The 27763-nt window shown below is 36.1% G+C and overlaps 1 protein-coding gene across 1 annotated transcript; it reads right to left on the bottom strand.

Moving 5' to 3' along the window:
- Positions 1-59: 59 nt before the first annotated feature.
- LOC144644087 (tubby-related protein 3-like) lies at positions 60-26049 on the bottom strand. Its single transcript, XM_078503502.1, has 15 exons — positions 25887-26049; positions 25724-25753; positions 22633-22699; positions 21107-21152; positions 13913-13999; positions 11804-11913; positions 11196-11390; positions 10727-10815; positions 10480-10594; positions 9716-9828; positions 8408-8522; positions 7733-7831; positions 7439-7526; positions 3596-3679; positions 60-3147 (listed from the first exon to the last, which is right to left on the bottom strand). Exons 1-15 carry the CDS (start codon positions 25910-25912, stop codon positions 3014-3016), a joined length of 1398 nt encoding a protein of 465 aa, XP_078359628.1. The 5' UTR covers positions 25913-26049; the 3' UTR covers positions 60-3013.
- Between the last annotated feature and the right edge of the window lie 1714 nt (positions 26050-27763).

The raw sequence follows: 27763 nt of genomic DNA, 5'->3' as shown, positions 1-27763 counted from the left end.
GCAGGGTCCTTCTGACTGCCATCTTTGGCTTTGTTTATACTCTGATGACATAGATCAAATTGTTTGCTTGATTAAGATTTATTTATGAGAAATCTGCATTAATTTAATTATTCTCTCAAAGCAATAACAATACCCTCTGAGACCAGGGTACAATAACAACTGCAACATGTAATAATGTCAATTACAGTTTCTTCATAGTAGGAAATACAGGACATACATGTATTAATAGTACTAAACTACTGGAGTGGAACTAGTTTATACAAACAATATTGGCGTTATCTAATAATTAAAATTTGCTGTGGCCCCTTTTCTCTATATAATCCTGCAATCCACAAGGCTTTTTTTGTCCATGTTAATGATTAAAAAGAGGTATTACACTGTATATATCCTGACATTGATAATAAAATATGATATTGTTCAGCAAAATAAGTGCATTTTTGTTTGAGGGATCAATAGATATCTTCCCATTTGGCAGATGTTATCATAATGTTTATTATTTAGCACACAAAAAAAGACCCTGTGGATTAAAGGGATCGATCATACTAAGGCTGAAGTGAAATTTAAAAATCACTGTAATTGTAGAAAACTATGACAGTCAGTAGAACAGCGCAAAAGTTATAGCCTATACCATGGCCAGTTATAACTGGCACCTAATGAGACCTTGGGTAATGTTTATTTGCGAATTATATATACAACTTGTAGGAGAAGATGCACAACTGTTAGACTTTTATTATTTATGATGATGCATAGCATAATGCACAAGAAACAATTATAATAACTTACATTTCAAATTGGATAGTCAACACTATGAACATCATTTTAAGTGGTTATATTAATAGTTTTTGACATGCTTGTCTAACATGTAGAGTAAATGTTTTATTGCTGTAGTGTTCAATAAACTTATTACCAAGAAATAATATTACATTATAAAGTACAATTGAACCTCCACTAACAGACATATCTCCTTGCTAGTCACTTAGTCCTTGCCGCAGCCACATACAACTACTCTTTAAACCTTCAATTCTTGCAGAAGCATTGCCAATCAAGGTTCCATATTGACTTGAACAGAATAAAACTACTAGTGAAGGCTCATTGTACAAGAAACTCTTTGTACACTTGGTTTCATGAAAAACTGAACTCTAACATTGTCAGAGCTCGGCTGATCTACACATGTAGATAAAAGGTCATGCAAACATGTTTGTCAACACAAAAATCCTAAACTTTGTCACAAGCTCTGTATATTTGTGCGTTATTTATTCCACATTCTTCTTAGGATAAAGGCCATTAATTGGAAATCTAATTTCATTCATTTCAAACTTCTCCTCCAGATGAAAATCAACTAATCAAGGGAAAACTCAATCCAAATGAGTCAATCATAATTATGTACATGTTTTAAGGTGTTAGCAAAAGTAAGTGCCAAAGAGAAACAAGAATTTAACATAACACACAACTCGTAAGCAAATGTCTTGATTCAAAAGGAAACTGGTCAACAAATTTTCAAAAAAGTCTGATTCATAAATCCATAAAAATTGTTTACCCAAATTTATCAGTCTTAGGTTTTGGATCAAGCCTCATTTTTGAACACTGAACTCTGCAAATAGGAAGTTTGAAACAAAGAGACAATGAATGAAACAGGGATGCTCTCACAACTTGCAAAGTAATCAGGGCAGTAGTCAGCGGATGCCTCTTAGGTGCATGACCAGCTCCTTTTTTGTGAAATTGCCAAACAATAACAACATGGGACCAGTGAGAGAGTTCAATTATTTTTTTATACAGTAATGAAAAAAAGGGTTTCTAAGTTTTGTCTTTAAGTTTTAGTCTTTGGTGTCAATATGTGGTGTTTGTTATGAAATAAAACCATCACGGAAATGGTAATGAAAACGTGGCGATCGAATATTCCCGCGCCGGTTGGAACTATTGTTCTTGCTCTATTGTTTCGAGGTTGTTTGTTGACTTGGTCGTTCTTTGTTTTACCTCATTTACAATCCCCATGTGGGCCAGTTGAAAATCATAGTACAAACATTTGCATTTCAGCACTAAAAAGGAGCACAGCATCGCAAAATTCTGCGTTCGATGACGAAATTTTCAGATAATAAACCCACTGCTTTTAGATTTTTAGTTAAGAGAATTGAACCCCTTTATAATAAGTGATCCCATGGCATGGTAGTCGTGAATGGCATATTCAATTATCTTATCTTATAGCTTCCATTTCGCGGGAAAAGATTGCCTGTTGCATTATTGTCCAAAAAGCGCTGACTACATCGTGAATTGATCGCGTTGCAAGTTGTGTGAGCATCACTACTCAGTCCCAGACCTCGTTTCCCCCCCCCCTTTTTCATGAAATCAGCCTAACATTAATTAATTTTTATCTTGTTTTTGGGAGGAAAACAGTAATAAGGTTTACCAAGCAGGCACTGATTAATTAACACAACATTACTAATTAATAATTAGGAATTGTGTATTTTTCAATGATCATAATAAAAATTACCAGTTTTTGTAGAATTTATTTTAAGTGTACAATAAAATACTAAATAAATAAATTTCAACAGCTCGCAACAATTCTTTTACACAATTCTTTGCTTGCAGAATAAAAGGTTTCTGTTTAGGGGTACATCCAGTTATGCTGCCAGGGTAACATGGCCTGACTACCTGTTCCACAATCTTTAACTCAAGCAATGTGCCATGTGTGGCCAATTTCAAACTGTCACTGGCAACAACCACAGAACATAACATAAAATGCTGGTTATTAGCCCTGCGCTAATACAACTTCATAAGAGATTTTGCCTGGGCTTTTAAGGGGCATAAAAGCTGCTGCAACTTATTATAAACATGAGGTGTGAACAAAATTAAAAACTTGTTTGTACATATTTCAATGCTACCAACTAGTAAATATTTTAATTTAATAAAATGAAGCCCATGCTCCTTTCCATGTACTTTAATTGTTACAAAATTCAACATTTATTATTGAGCTTATTATTTCCTATTGCCACCCCTGCATTGCATTCATTGATCACTATTCACAAGCCAGCTTGCCATCAAAACTGCTCAGAGCCACAGCGAATGCTTGTATGGCACACATAGGGTAGTTGTAATCCATAGTAAACACATCTTCAGCCACCCGACCAAACTGCATGATGATGTAGTCAACTAAAAAAGAGAGAATACTTGTAGGGCTAATTACCAAAACCATCCTTCAGGGCACGAAAGGGATAAACTGTAAGTAGTAGCAAATAATTATTATTACCAGAAAATAATAAGTGTAAGGAGAGCTGATTGTACAAACACAAGTCAATAGCTTCAGCTTGAATGACTACACACAGCCATCGCGTTCCAGTTAATTTGATTCAAATTAGATAAGTAGTGTTTAAATTATCACAAGAAAGATTTGTCTAGAAAAAAAGAAGTAGCTTAGAATGGCACACCCCTAGAAGGAGGTTAACTCTAGCATTCTTTTTATGGCTCAGTACTTAATAAGTACAGTAATTAAGGGAATGTTGATTAACTACCTGCATAGTACATGTTTGATGCATGCAGTATAGGGGTCGAGCTTCAGGGGCAAAGTCTTAGCAGCTGTAAAGGAAATTAAGTCACTTACCATCAGCATCCATTACAATCTGAAAGTTTTTAACTGAAGCTTGTGTCACTCTTCCATGAAAGTTAAGAACGTATGACTGTGTATCTAAAAAAGTTCAAAGAAATGTATATCAGCTCTTCCATTCATTTAAGCACCATAAATTTTGTTCTTAATTAATCATAACTATATATGCTGTACATAGTTTAAAAAGGAGTTTTAGGTCAAAATGATTTTGAACTAAAAATGTGAAAAAAATGTGCGATAATGTTGAAACCTTTAACCGTGAAATGTTCCTTAAATCTTCACGTTTTTTTTTTTCCTTAAAAAATTGGGCTTTGACGAGTTTGTTCTTCACTATAAAAATTGTACATGTAAAATTATGCGTTTTTGTCAACTAGAATTTTGTTTTAAGCTTCACATTCTATAATGTCAACAGTTTACCTGTTAGTTATATTCTCTGAGAGACAATTTTACTACCATTTTCGAGCGACCATGAACGGGCAACTTTTTTCCGTGTTTTTTTTCAGGGGTAAAACATTCAAGTTTGACTAGACAAACCGTCGCATTTTTCAACTGAACCAATTAACGTTTGGAGTGTCAACATGTCAAGTTTGACAGCTACGCCTGTGTGTTTCTGCACATAAAACAATGGTTTTGAAAACTTTTGCGTCGACTTTTTATATTTCTTCAATGAATGTCGACAGCAAAAAGCGGCTTGACATTTCTGGCAATTGCTGCAACAGCGATCTACAATAATGTTTACTTAATTTTTTTTATATTTTGGGGGGATTTTTAAATTGCAACCAGGTTACTACGGTTTCCAGTTGAGTGCGACGCGAACAAAGTTTGGTGACGAAGTTTCAACATAACAACGGCATTGTTGTCAAGGGCAAACTTCTCTGTTTCCATTGGTAACTGTCGTAAACAGGTACTGACCGCCATTGTTCTTTTATACAAGGAGGACCTCTCGGGAAACAGAGCAATTTTTTGATTGGCTAATTTCGATCCAAGATGGCGTCAGTTTTAATTGAGCAATTTTTTGATTGGCTAATATTTTGAAATTTCGATCCGAAATGGTGTTAGCTTTTGTCAGCTTTACGAAGCGCGAAATGTTCTTCATTTCAGTTCGCGAATTATTCATTTTGCACTTGAGAAAAATATATTACAGTCGACTCCCGATAACTCGAACCCTCGCTAACTCGAACCTCGTGCTAACTCGAACCAAAATCGGTTTCCCCTGGATTTCCGTTATACATTTACTGTAATTTTACCCTCGGTAACTCGAACCCTCGATAACTCGAATCTCCCGCTAACTCGAACCAATTTTCGTTTCCCTTCAGATAATTTTCCATATAATTTTACCCTCGATAACTCGAACCATGCCTGTCAATATCTAACAAGTCAAATCAAACAGTGTACTGTAGTCCAAAACGTTGAATTAACTTCGAAATATAAACGTACACAATTCAGAGCCGTCCCCGAAACGCCCCTCAAAACACGAAATGTGCCACGCCATTGACGTGCTACAGACGTTCAGTTTGTTTGTGGAGGTCAATACCAATTTTTTTTAATCCAACCTTAGAAAACTTTAAAGGATTATCATTAGGACGAATTAACTGACCATTTCTCGAAAAAGTAAATCGCATAAAATCTGCAGCAGTAGCCTATATAGTGTTGTTCTCTGTTGAAACCTGCAACGTTCGCAGCTGATTCGCTTTGTTTTACATTACGTTACGTTCTAGTTTATACAGTGATTTAGAAATATATTGTTCCTTTTTCTTTTGGCTTCTCTATACTCTAATTAAATTTGTTTAAGGTGGCTCCATAGGGTTTCTTGACCGCGCGAAGAATGGGTACGAAAGGGCGAGCTTGAAATGCCGGCAAATCAAAACAAACATGGCGGCTTCACGCGAGCGTGAAATTTTCGGCGAGAAAACGCGAGACTTGCTTCCTGCCAATGAAACAACACCCGTGCTTTCCTGTGTTGAGCAGATAAAAGAGTTTACAACACCCTAAAAAGGTGTTTACAACGTCCGCGGTGCTTCTGGCCGCTTTTGTGAAGTTCGTACGATCGAAAGCAAAAGAGAAAATAAAGAATAGTCTTCGCGATTGTGAGATACTTCTAGCAGAATTTCAGAGATTCTGCTATATAAAGGATTAAGGTATGTCTCTAACTAACCTTGGGGTTAACAGATATTCGCACAAAAACCGACAACAACGGGTAACGCTCGTCTTTACACATCAACTGGTATGGTTCAAAAGTTCGCGCATGCTCAAATAGCGATCTTGGACAATTTCTATTCTGATGACGTAACTGTTATTCGGGCGAAAAATAGAAATTTTCCCCTTGTATTTACTAGAGTTTCCTTCGGTGAAATTCCTTAAAATTTGGCATAGATGTTATACCTTTTCAACTGCCCTTTTTGCCGTTTTTTTAAAAAAATTTATAAGCCAATTTTTTTGCTTAGTCAAAAAAACGCAAAAACGACCTGGACAACCCCTACTTTTTTTGTTTTTAAAAGTTATTTCTCATTAGATTCAATCCGTTGGGGGGATTTCAAAAATTTTCACCGAAGAAAATTAAAGAAATTTAAGATCAAAGCCATAAAAACACCAAAAAATAGGTCTTTTTGAGTAGATGTAGCTCAAAAACAAAGGCCGTTATTTTTAAAAAGAATAATGCACAACATATTTTAGTCCTTGTTTTTAATATTTCGGCAGCTTTTATTTAACTAGTTAAAAAAATAACGCGAAAATGATCTCTTGATGGGTATCACTTGTGCGCGCGCCGTAATATCTCAAAACCCTATGGAGCCACCTTAAAATGTACACTGGTCTACACTGTATGAATAGAAAATCAGCAAACACCATTTTTTCCTTATTTCCGGTCATTTGTTTTCAACTCTCGATAACTCGAACTCCCGATAACTCGAACCATTTTCAATTTCCCTTGAAGGTTCGAGTTATCGGGAGTCAACTGTATTTAAAGCTGAAGGAATTCTTAAAGCTGCTAGAAAATCCCCGGAGTTGAAAAACGATAAAATTTCAGTTGAACAGTAACTCTAACGAGGAAGGTAAAGTGACGCACGTTAAACATAACGACACAGATCTGTTACTGTCGATATAAAACAGCTAAGGCATAACATATTTCATTATTTGTTTCTTTTATCGTTTTCTCTGTGTATATATTTTTTATTTGAAAGCGTAATAAAGTGTTGCTGACGATATTTGTAGTGTTTGTATTTATTTAAGCATCGAGATTGTCGAGCAAGACAGTTACAAAAACAAATTTGTTACCAATGGTAACAGAGAAGTTTTCCCTTGACAACAATGCCGTTGTTATGTTGAAACTTCGTCACCAAACTTTGTTCGCGTCGCACTCAACTGGAAATCGTAGTAAATGGTTTCCTTGAAAAACGCGACAGTTTGTCCATTCAAACTTGAATGTTTTACACGTGAGAAAGCACAGAAAAAAGTTAGCCGTTCATGGTCGTTCGAAAATGGTAGTAATAAATGCGGTTTCTTGCCACTAATGCCTGATTTTTTCACTAGCCAAAATGGCTAGTGAAAGGCCAAAACCTATGAGCCAAAACTGCATTTTTACTGGCCTTTGGCTACCGTTTGTCTCGAGCCCTGGAGAACACTGGACACCTCTAACAATTTCACTTTACTTACTTACTTACTGCCCATCATCTCTGTGTGGCACATAGGGCAGCAACGAAGTTTCTCCAACCCCACTTTAACAAGCAATAATTAAAACCCTAATCCTTTAAACTAAATTCAAGAATACCAACATGTACATGTACAGTGTACAACATAACATTTCTTGTGCAGGATGCAATGAGAAAAGTCATAATTATGTACCATCATTCCACACAGGAGTTTTGTTATGAAGTTCCAAAAGATTCTCCATCCTTTTATTCTTCCATCTTTCTAATAAACCATCACCGTCCTTTAGCAAAGGGGTGAATAAAAACATATAAACAAGTAAGAGATCATACATCCAGTGAATTTGAACAAAATTATCATCACACCTTCCTGATCTTTTATAAAGCAATCTTGATTTTTCTTTTGGCATAATACCCTCTTGACAAAATAATGCTTCAGCAATAAGAAAATATAACGCAATATTCAATCAAAGTCAACAAATGAACCCACCGTGAGGGGTCGCATGGGTATTCTCTGTTGATCAAGCCCCATTCCTGGAAGAATAACAGTCATTCTCCGAGGACCTTTGAACCCAAGTACATTTGTATCCTGTAAAAAATTAAGTCAAAAAGACAGTATTGTAAGTGCATACACAGAGACTATTGATCAGCAGTCTGGGTACTGTGGTACAGTGTATTAGTATCAAACAGAAAACAGTTTACATCAAACTTTATCATTACAAAAGAAGATAGTTGTTTACAGCAGCTATTCCAATTAACATTGTCAGATGAAAGGGTTACAAGCCTGCACAACAAGACCCAATGGTATTCTGGGTATTCAACAGAGTTTTGCAATTTAGTGTAGAGGAAATCTACAAGAATGTATTTTTACACATCATTTTTCCTGCATATGTCCCAGACTTTTTCTGCAGCTTTTTCTCTACTGTTACATAGCTTTGAGTTCAGAAAATTCTTCTAAAGTTAATTCAGTGTGGCTAATAGTACCTTGTATTTTAGAAAGAAAACATACAAAATCTTGTTTACCACATTATAGTGAGCTCATAAATATTCACCATAATTATGCAGCAGCTCTTTACTTCTACCCATACTATCTTAACTAGGTCTTGAAGCTTTGATTAAACATCGTTAATTTAAAAAGCTGTAAACAGTACCATCTGGTTCTTACATATATAATAGCTGCTACTTCTTCTCTAATATTTGAACCATCAGACATAACACCTCCTTTTTTGGGATTAACACCATTGTTAAACACTGTAAACCTTGTTCCTACTAAATTGGATCTGTAAAAAAAGAAATGAAACAAATGCAGAACTGTTAGAAGAACAGCCCACATGTACCAGCAGACGTTATCTGCACAATGACAATGATATTATTTCAAACTATTACATCCTTGTAAATGTAATTAAGTTAAAAACACTTACTACAGTATCTATTATTAATAGTGAATGAAGATTGTACAATTCACCATTGGGTGTACTGTATACAGAATTAAAATATTGTTACTGGCACAACAATCGAAATCAATTAGAATATTTAACTTTGATTTAGTTACCGTAAACACCCGCGTATAAGCCGCACCCGCAGATAAGCCGCACCCTGAGTTTATCAACTCAAATGTTGGAAAAAAAGTTTTTTGAAAGTAAATCAAAGAAAATCCAAAGTCGAGTCAAAAAGCCAAAGTTGAGTCTTTAGGAAGTCTTCTTCATCGAACGTAAACTCAATGAACATTGAAACAGAAAATACTTCAGTCTTACCCACAATTTGAGCTCTTTAATATAATGAAAACCAACTTTGACATATTATGGGTGATCTTTTTCTGTCATTTGTTGACAGGTATTTCTTCATTCAACGCCGTTTTTCCATAGATTTTTGTGTGACAACAACTTGCGTTCGCCAAACGTTCGTAGCTTAGTAACCAGGCATTTGATCGGACACAAAATATGGGACTAGGGCGAGAACGCAAAACAAGATGGCGATGGAGGCGTTCGGGTTTTGTGGCTATCATATTGACAAATTAAAGAGATTTGGGAGCCATCTATTGGAGATAAACTTGTTGCATAAAGAGAGTTTCGTAATCAGTTTGACAAATTTTTCATCAAAGTGCAAAATGAGAAAGAAACAATTGGCCATCTTACTCGTGAATACTCGTGGTATTTTCTCGCCTCGTAAAAGTATCAATATTACTGTTAAAGTTATAGGCCATTGTCGACACTGCAAACAGTATAGGAGCTGTCAAACTTGCAAAAGCAATGACCGGTACTCTCTTGTAGTTTTATGTTTTTTGATTTACATAATTTTCCATAAATTAGCATCAGTTCACGAAAATTAACGGCACCTTTTCCAAATGTTCCCGCAGATAAGCCGCACCCCCGCTTTCGAGCGAAATTTTTTGGAAAAAAGGTGCGGTAGGTTGAAATCTAAAATGCAACACACATCAAAATTAACAGAGTTAATTGCTAACAATAAAATGTACCTTAATTTTCCAATAAAACTCTCACCACCTCTCGACAGGTCAGTTGCATCTGTGCTTATTAGATAATTGGAGGTTGTGCTCTTTTTTCTCTTACGACCAGCCAGAAGAAATATCTAAAATCAAATTGACACAATTTTTTTTTCACTTAGAGGCACCAGATGACTGCAATTGAGCAGTCATGATCCAGAGATTTATGACACAGTCTTTGTATGAATGTCACTGGACCACAACAATAACAAGGTTTTGGTCTAGTTCAACCAAAATTTTGTGTTCCTAGTTCAAAAGAACTGATAATAGCAATGCTGAAAGGTTGCATTTCTTTACAAAAGCTGCTCCACCATCATCAAAAACAGGGCGCAAAGAAAAGAGACTTTTTGGGGTTCCCTTTACATTATAGATCAACTTTATTACAGTGTCAAAGGCTTCTAGTGTAACTGGCCACAAGTGACCAGCTTACTAATCAGGGACACTTAATTAACAATAACAAAAACTTAATTAACCACAATAATAATAATTTTTGCCCTTTGGGGAAGTTTGTGTCAGTTCAAAGGCCTTTCTCACTGGCTTCTTTTCATGATTTTGCCACCTTAATGGCTAAACACCATTGCAGCTTGCCTAAGAGATGAAAAATCCACTAGCCTGACAGAAAATCTACCAGCCTGGGGCTATCAGTCCATGGACTTCCCTTGCATGCTGAACAAGACCATCTAAATTTCATGACTAGGTGCTACATTGTAGCTATTTCATAATAAAGTACACTGTACCTTTTTCCCATCATCTTTCTCCATGTGTAGGAAATATGTAGGATACATCCCTCTATCCATTCCTTTCTTGTCCCTGGTTATTCTGCATTTAACTGCAGTCCCTTGTGGAGCAGGTCTATAATGCAAAAAAAAAACACATTGTTGGAAAAAGGGGAACTTTTAAAACACAATGTATTTCATTGCAAATTGAAAATGTCCTTTAAATGATGAAACCAAGGTAGCGCACAAAGTTTACTGTTTGACTTACCTAAATACAAATTTTTCAAGATCATCAATTTCGATAGCTGTACCAGGAGTTGCAGTATTTGGTGGTGATTCTCTGTTGCTAGGTGGTTGCTAATGAGTAAGTCAGAAATTCAATTGAATATTAGTCAGAAATTCAATTGAATATTAGTTTCTAATGATACATTTTTTTCACATTGTGTGGTTCCAGGAAATGTCCATACTCCTCCAACAGAAGGGATTGGAAATTCCTGAGGGTGGGAGGGGTCTCAAAGACCAAAACTTTAAGGAAATGTATGAAGCTTAGTTGGAATTTCCAGAGGGGTGGGGGTCTTAGGAAAAATCCACTCCATGCCAGGGAAGGTATGGATAATTTATGGAACAACACATTAAAACTTCATTAGATAAAATATTATGCATGTAAAAATACAAAAATGAAGTGCCAAATTTCAGCAGTAGCTCATAACTTGTAATGTCCGTAATAAAATAAGCACCTTCTTTGTCTTTGTAGCAGAATCATATGAGGGTGGAGGGCCAGACTGTAAGTTGGGAGATGGTGTTCTTGCTCTTGCAGGAGCTATGACCTGTGACATTAACTCTGGTTCATCAAAATCATCCTTTATCCCAGCGTAATCTGCACTAGATGAAATGCCCATTGCTGCTAACTTGCGCTCTGTATCTGTTGTTTGCTGAAAAACAGAAATGAAATCAGAAAATGGGTAATGATGTAGAAAGGGAAGAGGCAGGTTGGAGCTCATGGGAGAAAGTGTTAGCCACAGCAACCAAACGGGAAGAGTGGAAAAGTTCTGTAAAGGCCCTATGTGCCACAAGGTTCGTGAAGGTGACAATGATGTACAGGATTTTATGGAGCTATCGCATCTACATGTACATGTACAAACACACACATGTACAGTACTATGTGTACTGTACTATGGGTTGAACTACATGTATGTGCATGTTCATGACCAGCACTATTATCCTCATTATTATTTAATACTAAGAAAAAACTTCCAATTACTGTACATGTACAAAGAAAAACCAACCCATCTGTGCTGGCCAATGTGAACAAATTTCTGACCTACCACTTACATGTATCACTTACTTTTGTCCGTGGTTGTGGTATTTCTTCTTCTTCTGATCCAACATTAACCAATAATCCACCCACAGAAGGCTCTGGTGGGGCGACATAAGTAGTTACAGGTCCATCTATACCTAGAATTAAGGACGCATACATGTACTTGTAAGTGAATGATGTATGACTGTGTAACCACTGTATGTACAACATTTTAACACTTTAAACTTGCTTGGACAATTGTAAAAAATTTAAATGCAAGTTACAGCCGGTTCACACATTGATGCAAAAACAAACACAAATGCAAGGAAAAAAACACGTGTAAACTTGCACAAAGCAAGTGCAAATGCAAGCACAAGGAATGGAGAATTTTCCTATCTCTGGCTTGCTTGCAGTTTGCACTTGCTTCACATGTGAACAATGACAATGCAAATGCAAGCAAGCGAAGCCTGAACTGTTTTGCAATCTTGGATAAAGATTTCAACTGTGTCTGCATATCTTATGTTCCTTGTATTTGGGGTCTGCGTGTGAATGTCACTTGCATTTACACAAGTGGGGGGCGGGGTACTCAAAAAAGTTTTGTACTGGGAGGCTTCGCCCTGAGATCCAACCCCTTACCCTTTTATATACCATTTTGATAGAAAAAGGTACCCCTTTTGTATACCTTTTATTGCAAAAAGGCACCCCTTTCATATACCTACACGACATCACATTTACCTAAAATGGGAAGTTTTCTTGTTATTTTTATGTAGCGCCAGTGTTCTCCTTATCAGGCGGTAACCGGTAAAATTTACCGCTTGTAACACGACTCTTTACCGCCTAGAATCGCTAAGATATCTTGTAAATTCAACAGGTAAATAACAAAGTAACACCACTCGTTTCACCTTCGTAGTCATGATTGAAAATATAAAATAACAGATTGAAAATAAACAGCGACAAATGCAATATTCATTTACGAATTTGTGCTAGTATTCAATATTCTTTATTTCCCTTCGCTTTCCGAATCTCTAAGGACTGATATCGAAGAAAGAGCAAGTTTTGCTGGTCTTTCTCACTTGGCGGCAAGTGCACATCTGTTGATGCACAGTTTCCACAATGAAGCGGCAGCAATCCTTGCTGTCCTTTCACTTTGTCCATTGAAAATAAAAACAATCACAAAGGCAAAGAGGAAAAAATAATTACAGAAGTGAGAAATATTACTTACATATAATAGTTCAGTTTTCAAAAACATGCAAAATGCAGAAAATAGTTGATTGCTTAGTTGACCGTAGCTGACGCGTGGTGAAGACAAAGGCAGCTTTCGATGTCAAATTCTTCTCATAAGTTCGTAAGTGTTTAAAACAAAATCCAGATGACAAGTTAAAAGAAGCACTCAGAATACAACTTTGTAACAACGCTGTCGTGAATGCTAAGTATTCGAAGCAAAGAAAAAAAGAGCTGCAGCAATTCGTAGCAAACAGGAAACAAGACCGCCGATTTTTTAAGTAGTACGTCATGTAAGCAACAGCAAATGTATCTCCTTAAAACAACAGAAGATTTTATGCAATTTTTCTTAGGCTGTATAGCAGGCAAAAAAGGGTCTGCAAGGCCATAATAAAGTTGTCATGAAATAAAATTCGACCAGCATTTGGACAACATTCTGTTTCATGTAGGTAAACTAGAAAACGGCTGGGATTTACCGGAATTTCTTTACCGGTTTAGAAAGTTTTCTTACCTGCTGTGCTGAAAACTATTGAGAACACTGTAGCGCTTAATAAATTAAAACGATACAGCCAAAAGTTGCGTCTGCTCGAAATATATGATATAAAGGCCTTTTAAAATAACATTACGGCAGATTTCCCTACCCTTTCATATACCTAAACTTGTGAAATCCCTACCCTTTTATATACCTGGAGCCTGAAAAAGGTACCCCTTTCGGGCGGAGCCTCCCCGTATAGGCCATTATAGGGAGTACCCCCCCGGGATGTGCATGTGAACCTGGCTTTAACAATATAACCACCATTATCTCAACTAATTATAAAGTGCATAAGAGATCAACTATGTATGTCTGATTTACAGAAATGCCTATTTTACCATCAAGATAAGGTTTACTGTATACCGCAATTACTTTTAATTAATTGGACAAGCAAATTTTCTCACCATGAAGTTGTGTTCCGCCAAGAACCAGAGGCGTTCGCTCTGAAGCACGAGACATTGGACGAGCAACATCATTGGCTTGAACCATTCCTTAAACCAGAATTTAAATACTAAATGTTATACAGTCAACTCTCTCTTAACGGACACCTCTATAAGACGGACACCTCCATTATAAGGACACCTGGTGATGGCCCTGGCCGTTTTTCAGTCATTTTACTGTAACCAAACAGTAAAATGATAAGACGGACACCTCTCTAAGACGGACAACAGACACTTTGAAATCATTAACGGACACTTGAGAAGCTAGTGTTTTTTTATCATATTTAATTAGTGAAAATACTTCCAAACTTCGTATCGACCTAAAGCAAAGTTAGTCCGCGCCCTAAGAATACGTCATGATAACGGATTACTTCTCTGCTTACGTGTATGGACACTATGTTTTCTACTTACAGTATAACAGTTTGTAGAAGCTCTCAATTTTTGCTTTAACAAGCAAATACGGTCCTTTTATTATTTTAGTCTTGTTGCAGTTAGCAAAGGTTTGTTGCATTGTGCAAAGGTTTAGCTTTATTATGTCAAATTTACTGGTGTCATGTTACCTCGACTCTCTAAAGAGCGGACACCTCTCTAAGACGGACAGCTGCTGCCGGTCCCGAAGGTGTCCGTCTTAGAGAGAGTTGACTGTATTGTGTGCAGATCATTGATTATATAATGGGAAAATGATCAAAAACTTAAACCGACATGACATTCCATTATGCTTGATGCTTGATGCATAATTGATTATTGCAGAGATATAAAAAATAATTGGTTACAAGTAAAACATTAAAATATGTGTTGTCCTTTTTTACTGGGTCAATTTAGCAACAGACACAATCTGTCATTGAATGTGCTTTACAAATGCATATGTTTTACATTTGCATCACTGCTTTTACAAGTATTAAGCAAAACGATTATAAATTTAGCGAATTGTGTGTGGTGAAGTGGTTGGCAAAGCTTTTTATCCATGCTTCCCTCTGTGCTGCACAACCATGCCTTCTTTACGTGTTGTTCACTATTTCAACATGGCAGACGTTGAGCGTGAGATCGCAAATATATCTGTGAAATGCCAGGTCCAAAGTGTAGATTTTTTTACAACGGTATATGTAAGAAACAGGACATTGTTGAATGCAATAATAGCTTTCAGTTGGCTTTCTGTGAACTCATGAAAATACCTTTTATATAGCTATAGACTACAATTTGTTAAAGGAACTAACAACAAAACGTTGTTTTACATGGCTAGACATTTCTGACTGACAAATGTTTGTAGGAAAGGGAATTGACAAGCATTGTCAAAATGTTTCCTTATGGAAAATCTGCTGCAGCTCTGTTAATATCACTTTGCATTTTGTACTGTCAGTGATAAACAGGTGTATAAACAATGCTCAGTTCTCTTACAATGGAAACATGCTATCTTTGGGCACTGCACAACTCTTAAAATGATAAACTCCTGAAGATTTTGCTTCATAATCATAAGGAGTCACACTGTCAATTTTGACATAAAAAATAAAAAACCCATTAATGTGTATTTTCTATTAGTATATGTTTATTTGAAAAATATAAAATTACTTTAATTTTAAATGATTTTTCTTTGAAGACAAAAACAAGACACAAAAAGGAAATTTGGCCAGTATTATCATTTTTATCTCAGACTTTTTTCCTTTATTTAAATAATTCTCAGATTTTATCTGATGTCAAAATTCTACAATCTAAATTGTTCATCCTACAAATATATTTTTTCACTTTTTCTAGACACGAAAATCATAAATCTCTTTTCAAATTTTAGTTCCTATTCTGTAAATAAAGCACTTTGAAGTAAGATGTTTGTCTTTCTTTGCATCTTTCTGTGTTTTTGAAATGTCACAAAATGCCTTTTTTATTACGTCTTTTTTTAATTTTAAGATTTGATAATAATTTAGAAATATAATATCTTAAAAGCACTGAAGTGAAGCTTATAATTATTGATGGTAGTATCTAACTAACTTTTGAATTAGTAAATGCTGTAATTTTCTCAAAACTATTATTTGCAATAAATTCAGCAGTTACGAATTTAAAAAAACACAGTGTTACAAAATGGACAAAGTATTCATTTCTGCCTTCTCTACAACCTGTTAGTTTTTGGGTGTTGTTCATTTGATCGCACCACAAAATGTAGTTTAAAGATAAAAATACCTTCATGAAAATTTACATGTAATGATGGCCATTAGATGGCGAATCTTTCAAATACTACTGAATTTAGCCAGTTGAACACTTTGTAAACACTACCAATTACGTATGTATTAGTGTACACAAACCTTTTAATTACTAATGAAAAATGCCAAATAAAAAAGCCAAATCTACAAGACCAGTACATAAATTTTCCTAGTTAATCTAGTAGAGATAAACCCAAATAGAAATATGTACATTTACCACTATATTCATTATATAGAACTTACATGAGAAGGATGTTTTTTTTAAAAAACTTGACTTACATGTAGGTTTTGATTGACAAGTAGAAAAATATACTTACATGCTGATTGCTGTAAATTATGTTTTTCAGCCATAAAAATTACTTGTACATTGTAGAGAAAATGAAAAAAGTACAGTCATGTAGCTAGATGTTCATAAATGCAGTGTTAAAGAACACCTGTAACTAGTCTCCTGAACAAAGACAGGAACTGGAATAAGAAAAAAACTATCCAAAAAAATAAAAACAAAAGAACCTATTAAAAGATCTTCATTGGCCAGATTAAGGGAGCACAAATGTGAAGGAAATTGCTTATTAGCTTGTATTCTTACTAAGTCATCTGATTGGTCTATTTGGCCATCAAAAAAGGGTGCAATCGTTAAAACTAAATTGCAAAACCAATCTTAAATACACTTAAATCCACATAACAACAAGAGAAGTGCCTTTGAAAAATGCAAATATTTCAATTTATTTTCATTGTCAACAAAATATTGTACAGCTGTACAGCTTGGGAATTTTCCACTGCCTAACATTTTCCATTTTGTGTTACTTAATAATTATTTTATGCAGCCATAATCGTTTTTATTTCACATGTACATGGCAACCTATGTTTTTTATAATCTATCTGTATTGTCAGAAGCATGCATCTAAGCATGAACATGATATTATTGGGTATCACATGACAAAGCCCAGGTTTTCAAACAGATGAAGTCAGAACATGATTCATTTAATCATACAGGGTTTGAATTGGTAATGAATAAAATTTAACTTACAGCTCATTTGGTGTCTTTCTTACGCAAAGAAAGCACTTTTCGAAAGAAAAGCATTTTCAACTTTTTGTATAATGCAAACTTTGACCAGATGAAAGTGAAAATTTTTTATAAAAAAAATTCTTGACCAGGCAGATGTCGTTAAGCTGCATTCTGCAACTGTAATTACACATCACAAAATGTGAATTAAATTTTTAGTAATGGATTCTGAGGATGTTATAAAAGGACTAAATTTTTCCTTTTATTTTTCATGTCAAACCGAGCTAGTCAAACCTGTTTTGCCATGGTTTATAACAGTTCTTGTTAGTGCTCTCAAAAATTTTTTAACACTTCTCATATTAAAGTTAACTTACAAAATAAACATTTGTTGGTTTTTTTCTGTACATTTCGAAAGTGCATTAAATAACTGATAAAGAAAAAAGTTTAGTTGCAATATTGTCTAAAACCAGATCTGTCTGCAGATCTGCAGTGGAATTAACAAAAAAGGTTTCTCAATCTGCTGACAAACAACACACATGGTAAAAATAGCAACATACAGCATCTGTGTGGTGAAGAACTTATTCCTCACCAGTACAACCTCTGATTAAGTGAAACAAGTTCCGAAATTTAAATATTTGCCTACCAGACTTCTCACATGTATGTTTATGCCCAATAGGATCATGGCATTTTTTGCATCATGTGTTCGGGTTTAAACCAACCAATGGTAATAAATAATTATTATACTTCTGACCATGCAAAAAAAACTCATTTCATTTTTTATTGTCAGTAGAACATCAATCAAATCATTATACACTGTAGCAAAAAAAAATTAAAAAGCAACTTTACTACAGTACGTCACCGACATAATCCCACACGTGCAGTCATATGCCCCCCGGGGGGGGGGACTCCCATATTAAAGGGACGAGGATGCTCGTCGGAAATTTTGAAAAGAACCCCTAAAAGAGACCAATGTGGGTGTGGCTCATGCTATTTTACACCCCTAAAAGAGACCAAAATTCTGAAAAAAAGAACTTCTATTTGTATATTTCTTCGCGTGCAACCCTAAACGAGACCCTGACGACTAAAAATATTGCCATTTTTCCCAGAACACCCTAAGCGAGACCCAAAGTCCGAAATTTACACCCCTAAGCGAGACGACGAGCATCCCCGTCACTTTCATATGGAAGTCCCCCCCCCCCCCCGGGATATGCCCATCCTATTTTACAAGAAAAAATATGGTTTTTTGTGTTTTGCTGCAGCCGCAATGGCTGCAAGCAAAACACATTGAGAGCTGAAGTTTGTGCCGTAAGGACCGTAAGGTGTAAGGTGTAAGTGCCGTAACAGAGGAGAAATCTGAACTACCGATGTCAATCAAATCCATGAACAAACAAAATCGAAACCAATGAACCGTAGCGCTGATCACATTCGAAGTTACGGGCCAAAGTATTCGAACGCAAACCACGTTGGACACGTTGGAAAACAGAAAACCGATTTAAAAGTATATCGCATTGGGAAAGAAAACAAACTGTGGCGCGACCACTCCAGTTTTATGAGAAAATTATTCTGCAGTTTTCATCATTTACGAAAAGAGCGAAGACTTGGAACCTCGCCGAAGGTCATAAATATTTTCTCCAAAGGACCGGTTAGTGCACAGTTTGTAAACTTTCGCTTTGAAAATAAACTTACCCTCACGTTGTCTACACTGTCTACAGCATACTAGTACTGTATTAACTCTGAACTTCATATTTTAAAATAAAATGTATGAACGTGTAACTTGTCACGCAAAGACAGCTGGAAAGGAATATACCATGCTGGTAGGCTGCACCGCTAATTGTAGCTGTATTCGAGCTATATAAAAGACAGCTAGAAACGAATTAATACTAGTAACATCACAATGGGAAAGAAACTTATTCAGTGGTGCACACCGTCGAAAACAAAGAAATATTAAAGGAAGTTCTCATTCACCAGATTCACTGCATCAGATGCAACATTCGTCAGTTCGTGTTTAAATGCGTGGCGACCAGTTTGTTTACTAGTTATTAAAAAATAATACGGTCTTCATTTAATAAACAGTTCATCCTTAAATTTCAGCTTTTCTACGACTGACAGGTAGGTACTATAGTATAAGCCCCGCTAAAATAGCTGGAAAGGGAAAGTTTTTTGAAAAATGAATTTTTGACTGCCAGACGCGCTGGCGCCACATGTTTATTTTGTGAAGATTAATTAAACGCCGTGAAAAATAGAATTTGATGTCCAGCGAGCCACTGCATCTTCGGCTACGCAGTCCTCAGTGAATCCTCCAACTTCACAAATTTCTAAAACTTTAAGAAAACGAACTTTCGCAGAATCAAAAATTGGTCCTTATCGATCTTCCGATCTTGTTGTGAAGACACTGAAATTCGACGAGTGTTCATGCGTGAAGGGATGACTGACGAATGATAATAATTATTTGTAAACTTTCGCTTTCAAAATGAACTTTGCGTTACGTTCAACGCCGTCTTTCTGTTGTTGTACGCCGGTGCGCGTGCGATTATTTATAATTTCTGAATTTTGCATATTTAACTCAGGGTGACACAACAAGTTTGTTAAGAGTCAGAAGAGTTAGTTGTTCCAGTGTTTAATTTGGGTGAAAGTGGTTAAAGAACCACTGTCTTGTCACTAATAAATATATCACATTGAGTTCTTATAAGGTCAATAGATTCTGTCTTTTTCGTTGTTGTTAAAACGCTACCATTGTGACAATGATTCCAAATACAACTAACGGCAACTAGTGAGATAACGCCACTAAAAGAATCACATTGAGTTCATTGAGATTTTTTTATAATGTTAAGAGTTACTGTTTTTTATCAAAGAAACAATCATGTCAGACATTACGTTAACTTACTAGTAATTAAATTATGTTTGCTGTCTTTGATTTCAACATAACATTGATCAGTAAAATTATCAGGATTGAATTAACACAAAGTGACTACAATATAGTGCAATTATTAACCTGCACACAAGTGACAGACAATAAAAGACGTTGGATTTCAATCTCGACTCACTTGTCTTTCATCAACATGTTCCCTAAGACTTTGCTCTAGCAGCAAAACACATGGACCCATTGGGGCCCTATTTTTCATTGTAGTAGGGACCCAACAAAACACTTCAGTTAGCTAATATTCACACAATTACTGTACATGTCAAAACACCAGTACAAATTACTCGAATGCACTCACTACGAAACATGGTCAGTTAAACTTGTGCCAAATGAGTTGGGTCCAATTAATACACGACTAACAGAAACTTGTGTCCCAACTGCATGCAGATTGGGCATTAATACATGTACATGTATGTCACATGTTATCTGGCCCCATCTATAGCTACATGTACACTGTAGTGCTTGATTGCAGGAAATCATTTCTGCAAAGATCTCCATGACAGGTTCCACAATGACAAGAGAGAAACAAGACTCGTCTCGCGAGAAACGAGACGCATCTCGCGAGAAACGAGAGGAGAGGTGGTAACTTACATTTGAGCAGTACTGTACAAACTTGTGTGACATTTGTTTTTAATTACAAAATAGACATAAGACATTTTGGACAGGAAATATTGATTTTGTGACATCAACTTTTTGCACATTTCGCATGACATGAAAGATGCATACCTCAATAATATTGTCACATAAAATGAAATAATTTGTTTCAAGATTTTCTGTTCAGGAGAAAATTTCTGTCAGATGCCTTCATTACATTTCAATTATTGTACATAAATAATTATCCTGACTACCGTATCTCCAAAACTGCAGTATTAACATGTTGTGCATTTACGGACAGCAATTTCTTCACAATTTCTTTAAAGAAACTGTGATCATTTTGAAAACATTCAAAATTCCACAAGCAAGAAATGATGCAATTTACACTAACTGTGAACAAAAAGTGTCACAAACGAACTAGATTTTCATTAATGCCTTCTGGTCAGACTCACCTGGTTGGGCTCGCTTCATTTCATGTTTTTTTCTCATAATTTCTCTCTGAAAGATACAGATATAGAAACAATACTTAGTAAATTAACTAATAATGGAAAAACCAATTTCTGTTTAAAATTTTTTGTATGAATGTTAACTTTAAAGTTAATGATTGTTGCTCAGCTAATCTTGCCAATGCAAATTGTGCTTTGACTGTACTTAGTTACAAAATATATTTCATATTCTACAATACTGTAGTAGCAAATGTATTACATGTTGTCACTTATTAAATGTAACTTTGGTTTAAAATTTTTCAAACCAGTTTGATTTTTATTTTTTCTTGTCTCGTATTTATAAGCATCAACTGATAAAAGGGAAATAAAAAGTCAAACTGGTTTGAAAAATATTGAACCTTACCAAAGGTAAATTTTAACCACAACTTATGTACAAATTATGTACATATTACATGTATATTGTTGCAAATGAAGACTGTTCAGTTCTTTTACTTATTAACTTTAGTCTAAAATAATTACAGAACTCACTCAGCTACATGTACTGTTTGTCTAATTAGAACTAACAGCAGGGCTTGAAAAAACTGAGGATACCAAAACTTCGAGCCAGGATTCGAGCCAGGATCCAAACCAGGATTCGAGCCAGGATCTGAGCTAAGATCAGAGCCAGGATTTGAACTAGGATCCGAGCCAGGGTTGCCTAACAAGCGCTCCAGTTAGCCTGAATAGCACTCTGGTAAAGCCTTAATAGCATTCGGTTAGCCTAACTAGCACTCTGGCATGGTTAGCCTAAAATTATAACACTCCGGTCAGCCTACTTTACCTTGGGTTGCTTGCGGTTAGCTTTTATAACAGGGTTAGGGGTTAGGGTTAGGATCCTAGCTCAGATCCTGGCTCAAATCCTGGCTTGGATTCTGGCTTTATTATTACTTTAAAAAAAAAACTTAATTTCCAGCTAGCCCTTCACACAAGCAGCTCTCAATATTTCCATTTAGCTTACAGCAGTTTCATGCTTGTCTTTGTTTACGCTTTTGTGAATTAGTCAGCAGATGAGTTGCCTGGGCCCTTGCCCATCACACAAGTGAACATAAAAAGTAACTTGCCCAGCAGGAAAATCTACTTAATAATAATAATAATAATAATAATAATAGCTTTTATTTATACACGATAAATATTGCAGCATAATAGCTGATGTGGTCGTGTCTTATGAAAATAACAATAAATTAAGAAATCAATAAACTACGCTAAATCATTAAAGTCCCTAGATGATACAAAAGATTTAAAAACCATGTTCTATTAATGAACTTTTGAAACCCGCCAAAGATTCTTCAAGGCGGGCCTCATTGTCTAATGAGTTCCAAAAAGAGGCCCCTTCAATTTTAATTGACTTCTTAACAAAGTCCGTATTAGGCTTGAGAAGCACCAAGCAGTTCTTTCTTCTTAGACATGTTCAGGACGACCAGACAGGACACATCTGAAAAGTCTTGATCATAATAGTGAGTCTTACGTCTTTAATTTTCAAAACACATTTCTACCTGCTGTTGTAATTTTCTTTCCCGGAGACTGTTTGGATTGACTGAATGAGCGTCATCTTCATAAACACTGTAAATAAGGCAATAAATAACACAGCATATAAATCTTTTAACTGAAACTCATTATATTTTTTTAAAACTAGTTTCTTAATACTATAGATAAGACTCACCTCTTGTAACAGAAACCCAATTAGGCAAATATTAGGCACCAGTGTTAAAGGGCATGTACTTAAACCCGAAACAATGAAACCAAACCACCGAAACAAAATCACCGAAATAAACCAAACCATGCATTGACGACAAAACTGCTGAAACAACGTTTGACTTTAAATGTATAGTCAAGCCTCTTTAATAAGGACAATGAATGGGTACAACAAGGGGGAGGACTGATAATGACAGATAAAAGCAATTGTCAATAGAGACTGTGTCAAAAACAAAACTAAAATAACAACTCTGGACAATTACAACGGACACAGACAATCAACTTTTTAACTTTATATGTGTACAGTCAAGCCTCTTAATACAGACAACGAAGGAGTGGACCTGAGTGTCCATATTTAGAGGTGTCTGTATTATAGGGGTAGAGTTTGTATGAATGCTGGTTTCTCTGTACCAAACTTACTGTCTGTAATATAGAAATAATACGACTGATTATGACAGATAACAGCTGCAATTTTTGATGGAGTGTTGCAAAACCAAAACTAAAGTAATCACTCTGGCCAATTGCAACAGACACAGACAATCCAGTAAACTAAGAAAAACTCCAAGCAAATATGTGCAGCTAATGCCAAGAGTGGGAAACGTGTAAAAGTGAATAATAACTGGCTTTGGTTTTACTTCTGATTGGTTGAGAAATTGGTGTACTGCAGTAATGCAAAAGCAAAGCAAACTCGAATTACTTTTACACTCAAGTAAAAAAAGGCTCTATTCTGTATATGCTTGATCGAATCTAGTTCTCAAGTCTGGTTTTCTGTTATAAACATCAAGTTTCTTCACCATTTTACCCATTTTAAAATGCAAAATTTTTATTGAGTCAATACCGAAAAAGGGAGACCTACAGGAGACCGTAGGTAAGGTTAGGTTGTGATATCAACAACGTGCTTCAAGACGAAAGCAAAATAATCACCTCGATCCAGGGTTTAAAAGAGTTGAATTTTCCAGCTTTCCCTTTGGGTAAGCTGTAGCCAGGATGTACTAGCCCAAAAGTCATTATTACTAGCCCTAAAACAACTTTCATAAACATGACGTTATGTTACTTAATTCACCCGTCGGGCAAGTGAATGATTAAGTCCACTAGCCTGACCACAAAATCCACGAGCCCAAAACTTCTTTGCACGCTCTCAATCTATATTTTTTCTTAGATTTCAGAGAACATGGCACTGAACAGAAGACTATTTTTATAACATCCTCTTTAGTGGGACTCAACATCTGACGCTAGCATTCTTAATTTTCCAAGTTAAAACATTTTATTACTGCAAAATGGTCATTTTGACACATAATGTTTCTGTACAATCCATCAGCCAGCTGCCAATGTCAGATACTAAATAAGTCTTTGCACCAAGGATCTCACAGGATTTCAACCTGCGACACACAGGATAATAGAATGGAAATGAAATTTATCAAGCATGTTTAGCGTAGTTGTGTTTCAGCATCTGTTATTTCACCACAAAACAACTTTTGACTCCAGACATTTTTGCAGCCAGAGCATACAGATATAGCAACAAAACTTCCTCATGATAACATCAAAAGCAGAATTAGTATTAAAAGTAAAAATATGGGGTCTTCCACTAATTCAACTGTTATCTTCTAGTTGGTAAACGTATTTATTGTTAAACATAATATTTACCCAGAATCACAGAAGGGAATTCTAGTTTTTATCCATCAAGTGGGTTCACAAAACAAACATGTATATACTCCTGGAAAATTCTTGTAAATGATGTTTCTTATTTCAAACACGGAAGTATCATAGACAGTCTCAAAATCTTTCACTGCAAAATGTGTCGCATTGTTATCGTTCTTTAGAGTATTAATATAAGATTATTCGCTACGTGTGAATATATTTCAAGATTTAATGAGTACATTGAAAACTGGCATGATGCGTCCCTACAATGCATGAATCTTAACTCTGAAACAGATTTATAAGCCTAGGGCATTTTAACTGTGAAACCACCTAATTTTCATCAACAAGAAATACTTCAGCATCGTAATTTTCTAAAATTCTTGGCTGTTAAAAAATTGTCGTTAACACAAGGATTCTAACACTGTGGTTGTTAACCAATTTTGTAAATTTCTTACTTAATATTTTATAAACTTACATGTAAGCTTTACGTTTAGTCAAAACGACTCACGATCAAAGTTACGTATTACACGGTACTCTCTGAAATTAGAGTTATACACCGTATGTCGAAAAGTTAGCTAATAAAATAATTTAGTAACAATAGACTGAAGAAAAACCGTTTTAACGCTTTGCAAGATAGAATGGGGTAAGATGTGTAGGTTAAATCCCATTAGGTTAATGTACAAGGTTAAATTAAGCTCATGTCTGCGTCTACAAGAGGACCCTGTTTTACTCGATCACTATCAGCTCTTTACAAGTGAATTTGCTAAAAATTTAGCTTAAATGAATACAATTCTTGCTTCAACGCAACAAGACGATTTTATCCTGCATTTAACGGGAGAATAATCCGCGGAGCGAAAGTTCAAATACAGACGTTTCACTGAACAAGCAAAAAACACCTGACATTAGCCATTCGGTGTTTCCTTGAATATTTGCATGGGAAGTTTGCAAGCTTATGTCGAAAGGCTTTCCATTCACAAGGAAGATTTGCTACATGGTCGCATTAATAACATTTTTCGCCTTAAGAAAGCTTTGCATTTTGAATATTTTAGACAAAATATGGCGAGTTTAATCGAAAGACAAATCAACACCGCAATAAAAATATACAAAAACATCAAACTTCCAATGATGTTCCGCCGATTGAATGAGTAAGTTAGACACGAATTCACTTAGAACTCCTTTTCCAAGACACCGCTTAGAAAATTCATTCCAGACGCCTGTGTATGAACATTTTGAGAAAAAGTAAGCAATATTTACCTTCCAGGAGGTCCGCCCATGGTCCAAGCGCTGTGGATGACAGGTAAGAGAAAAAACTTCTTAGTCATTGCCACTGATATAAAACGCCATACGTTGCCAAGGGCTGCTAAGCTAGAATATTTTGCCAAAATTACACGCGAAACCAACCTTGTTTTGAACTTACCTGTTATGACCAAAGCTAGAAGACATGGTGAGGAGTATCCAGGCTTTTATGTCGTGGAAAATAAAACGATAATTTGAATATTCCGCTCAAGGAAAAGGAATAAAAACACAGCGAACTCTTATAACTATGTTCAAACAGCGGATCTTCTCCGTTTGCCAGCGCTTTTGTCATTGGTTAGTTCCGGTCATGTGACCAAGTAGCAGAACGGAAAGAGAGGAGTCTGGAAATGACCATCGACAAACTAGTTGGCTTTTTGTTGGAAAACGAGGACTCTGCAAGTAGAGGATAAGGGTGATGGGGTGACAATTTCATACCTCTCTAACAGGGTGGCGAAAAAAAAGTTTTGAGAGAAAGGGAGACTAATTAATATGCGCCGGCAAAAAAAAGGAACGGCGGGGGTCGGCGTTCGCGATAGCGTACAAAAAGACTATTTTTTCGCTTCCCTTCCGACGCGTGATTCATATCGAATAAAGAAGCAAGCAGATCGTCGTGCGTGGGGTTTGAAATTGATAAAAATAATAAGTTGCTGTGTAGCACTTTGTCCATGTACTTTAAAGTTTTTTTTTTGTTGTTGTTGTTGTTAAAAAGTGCTGAAATGTTGTCTCGTTTTGCGAAACGTTTCGGGAATTACCCCTTTCTTCATCAGTCGCAAAGTTGAAGGGGTTATTCCCGAAACGTTTCGCAAAGCGAGACAACATTTCAGCACTTTTTAACAAAAAAAGAAACATTTTTGGGGTTTGAAATTGTACAGCCAGAAGGCTAGAATTGGAGTATAGTTGGACCACGCCGTCCACTGCGCGCAAAGTTGCGCAGTTGGTTCCTGCTCTATCATGAACTTTCAAATTATGGTGCCAAGAGCAACACTAGCTTCTTGGATGTTCCGCGTAAACCATTACTCGATAGTGCACAGCTGAAAGAATGAACCAATTGATTTATAGTTCACGCTTACGTATACTGGATTTGATTGCGCGGCTTTGCTAGCTATGTCATAAATAGTCAGCTTCCGCCATTTTTGATGCCATTGAAAATCTGAAAACTTTATGGCAAAGCGAAATCTTATTGCATTGCTGTAAGTCTTTTTAATTATCTTTAGCAGTTTCACAGTGAAATCTTTCGTTTAGACACGCTCTGCGTAAAATATAATGCCGATACTCTTGTATGTCTTGTATTTAAACAAAAACAAAGGCGTGGCTGACAAGGGTCCTCCACTGCAGAAGTAAGAAATAGGTAACAATTTCAGTAGTCTTCACACCGTGGAATACGGTGCGCTTTCAGGGGTGCACACAACATTGCACGCACGCTGTGTCGCATCATGATTCTGGATCTTAACTTCGAAATGACCGCTTTTTCCAAAGCTATAGTTTTTCAGTATAACATGAGCTATCTTGACTCAGTGTATCCTTTAAAACCAGGATGGGCCTTTATTTAAAAGGAAAAAAAACCTGGACAAGGTGTCGCGTGATGAGGACGGAAGAAAATATATTATTTTCTGCTTGAGCTTTATGTAAAAAGGTAAAGTCTGTGTCCGAGCCAAGTAGTAGTCCACACAGCCGGAGCCGTATCCTGGTTTCTGTACCATTAAGCGGCAAGGAGTATTGCTACCCCCCCCCCCCCCCCCCCTGGATAGGATGCTAGTCCATCGCTGGGTTATCCCCAGGCAGTAAATTCGCCGGTACCCATTTACACACCTGGGTGGAGAGAAGCACTGTGGGAGTAAAGTGCCTCTCCCCACCCAGGTGTATAAATGTAAAACCACCCTTTTCCTTGGGGAATCTTTTTGAAATTGAGATCCAAGACACGAGCTACCTTTTTCAACCGATTTAAATTAATAGGGTCCAAACACGGCACAACTAGCAAATTTATACGAATCATCTGTA

Source organism: Oculina patagonica, chromosome 2, assembly GCF_052425735.1.
Source record: "Oculina patagonica isolate OP01 chromosome 2, crgOcupat, whole genome shotgun sequence".
In the NCBI taxonomy this organism is placed as follows: Eukaryota; Metazoa; Cnidaria; class Anthozoa; order Scleractinia; family Oculinidae; genus Oculina; species Oculina patagonica.
This window is presented reverse-complemented; position numbering and strand designations above follow the sequence as displayed.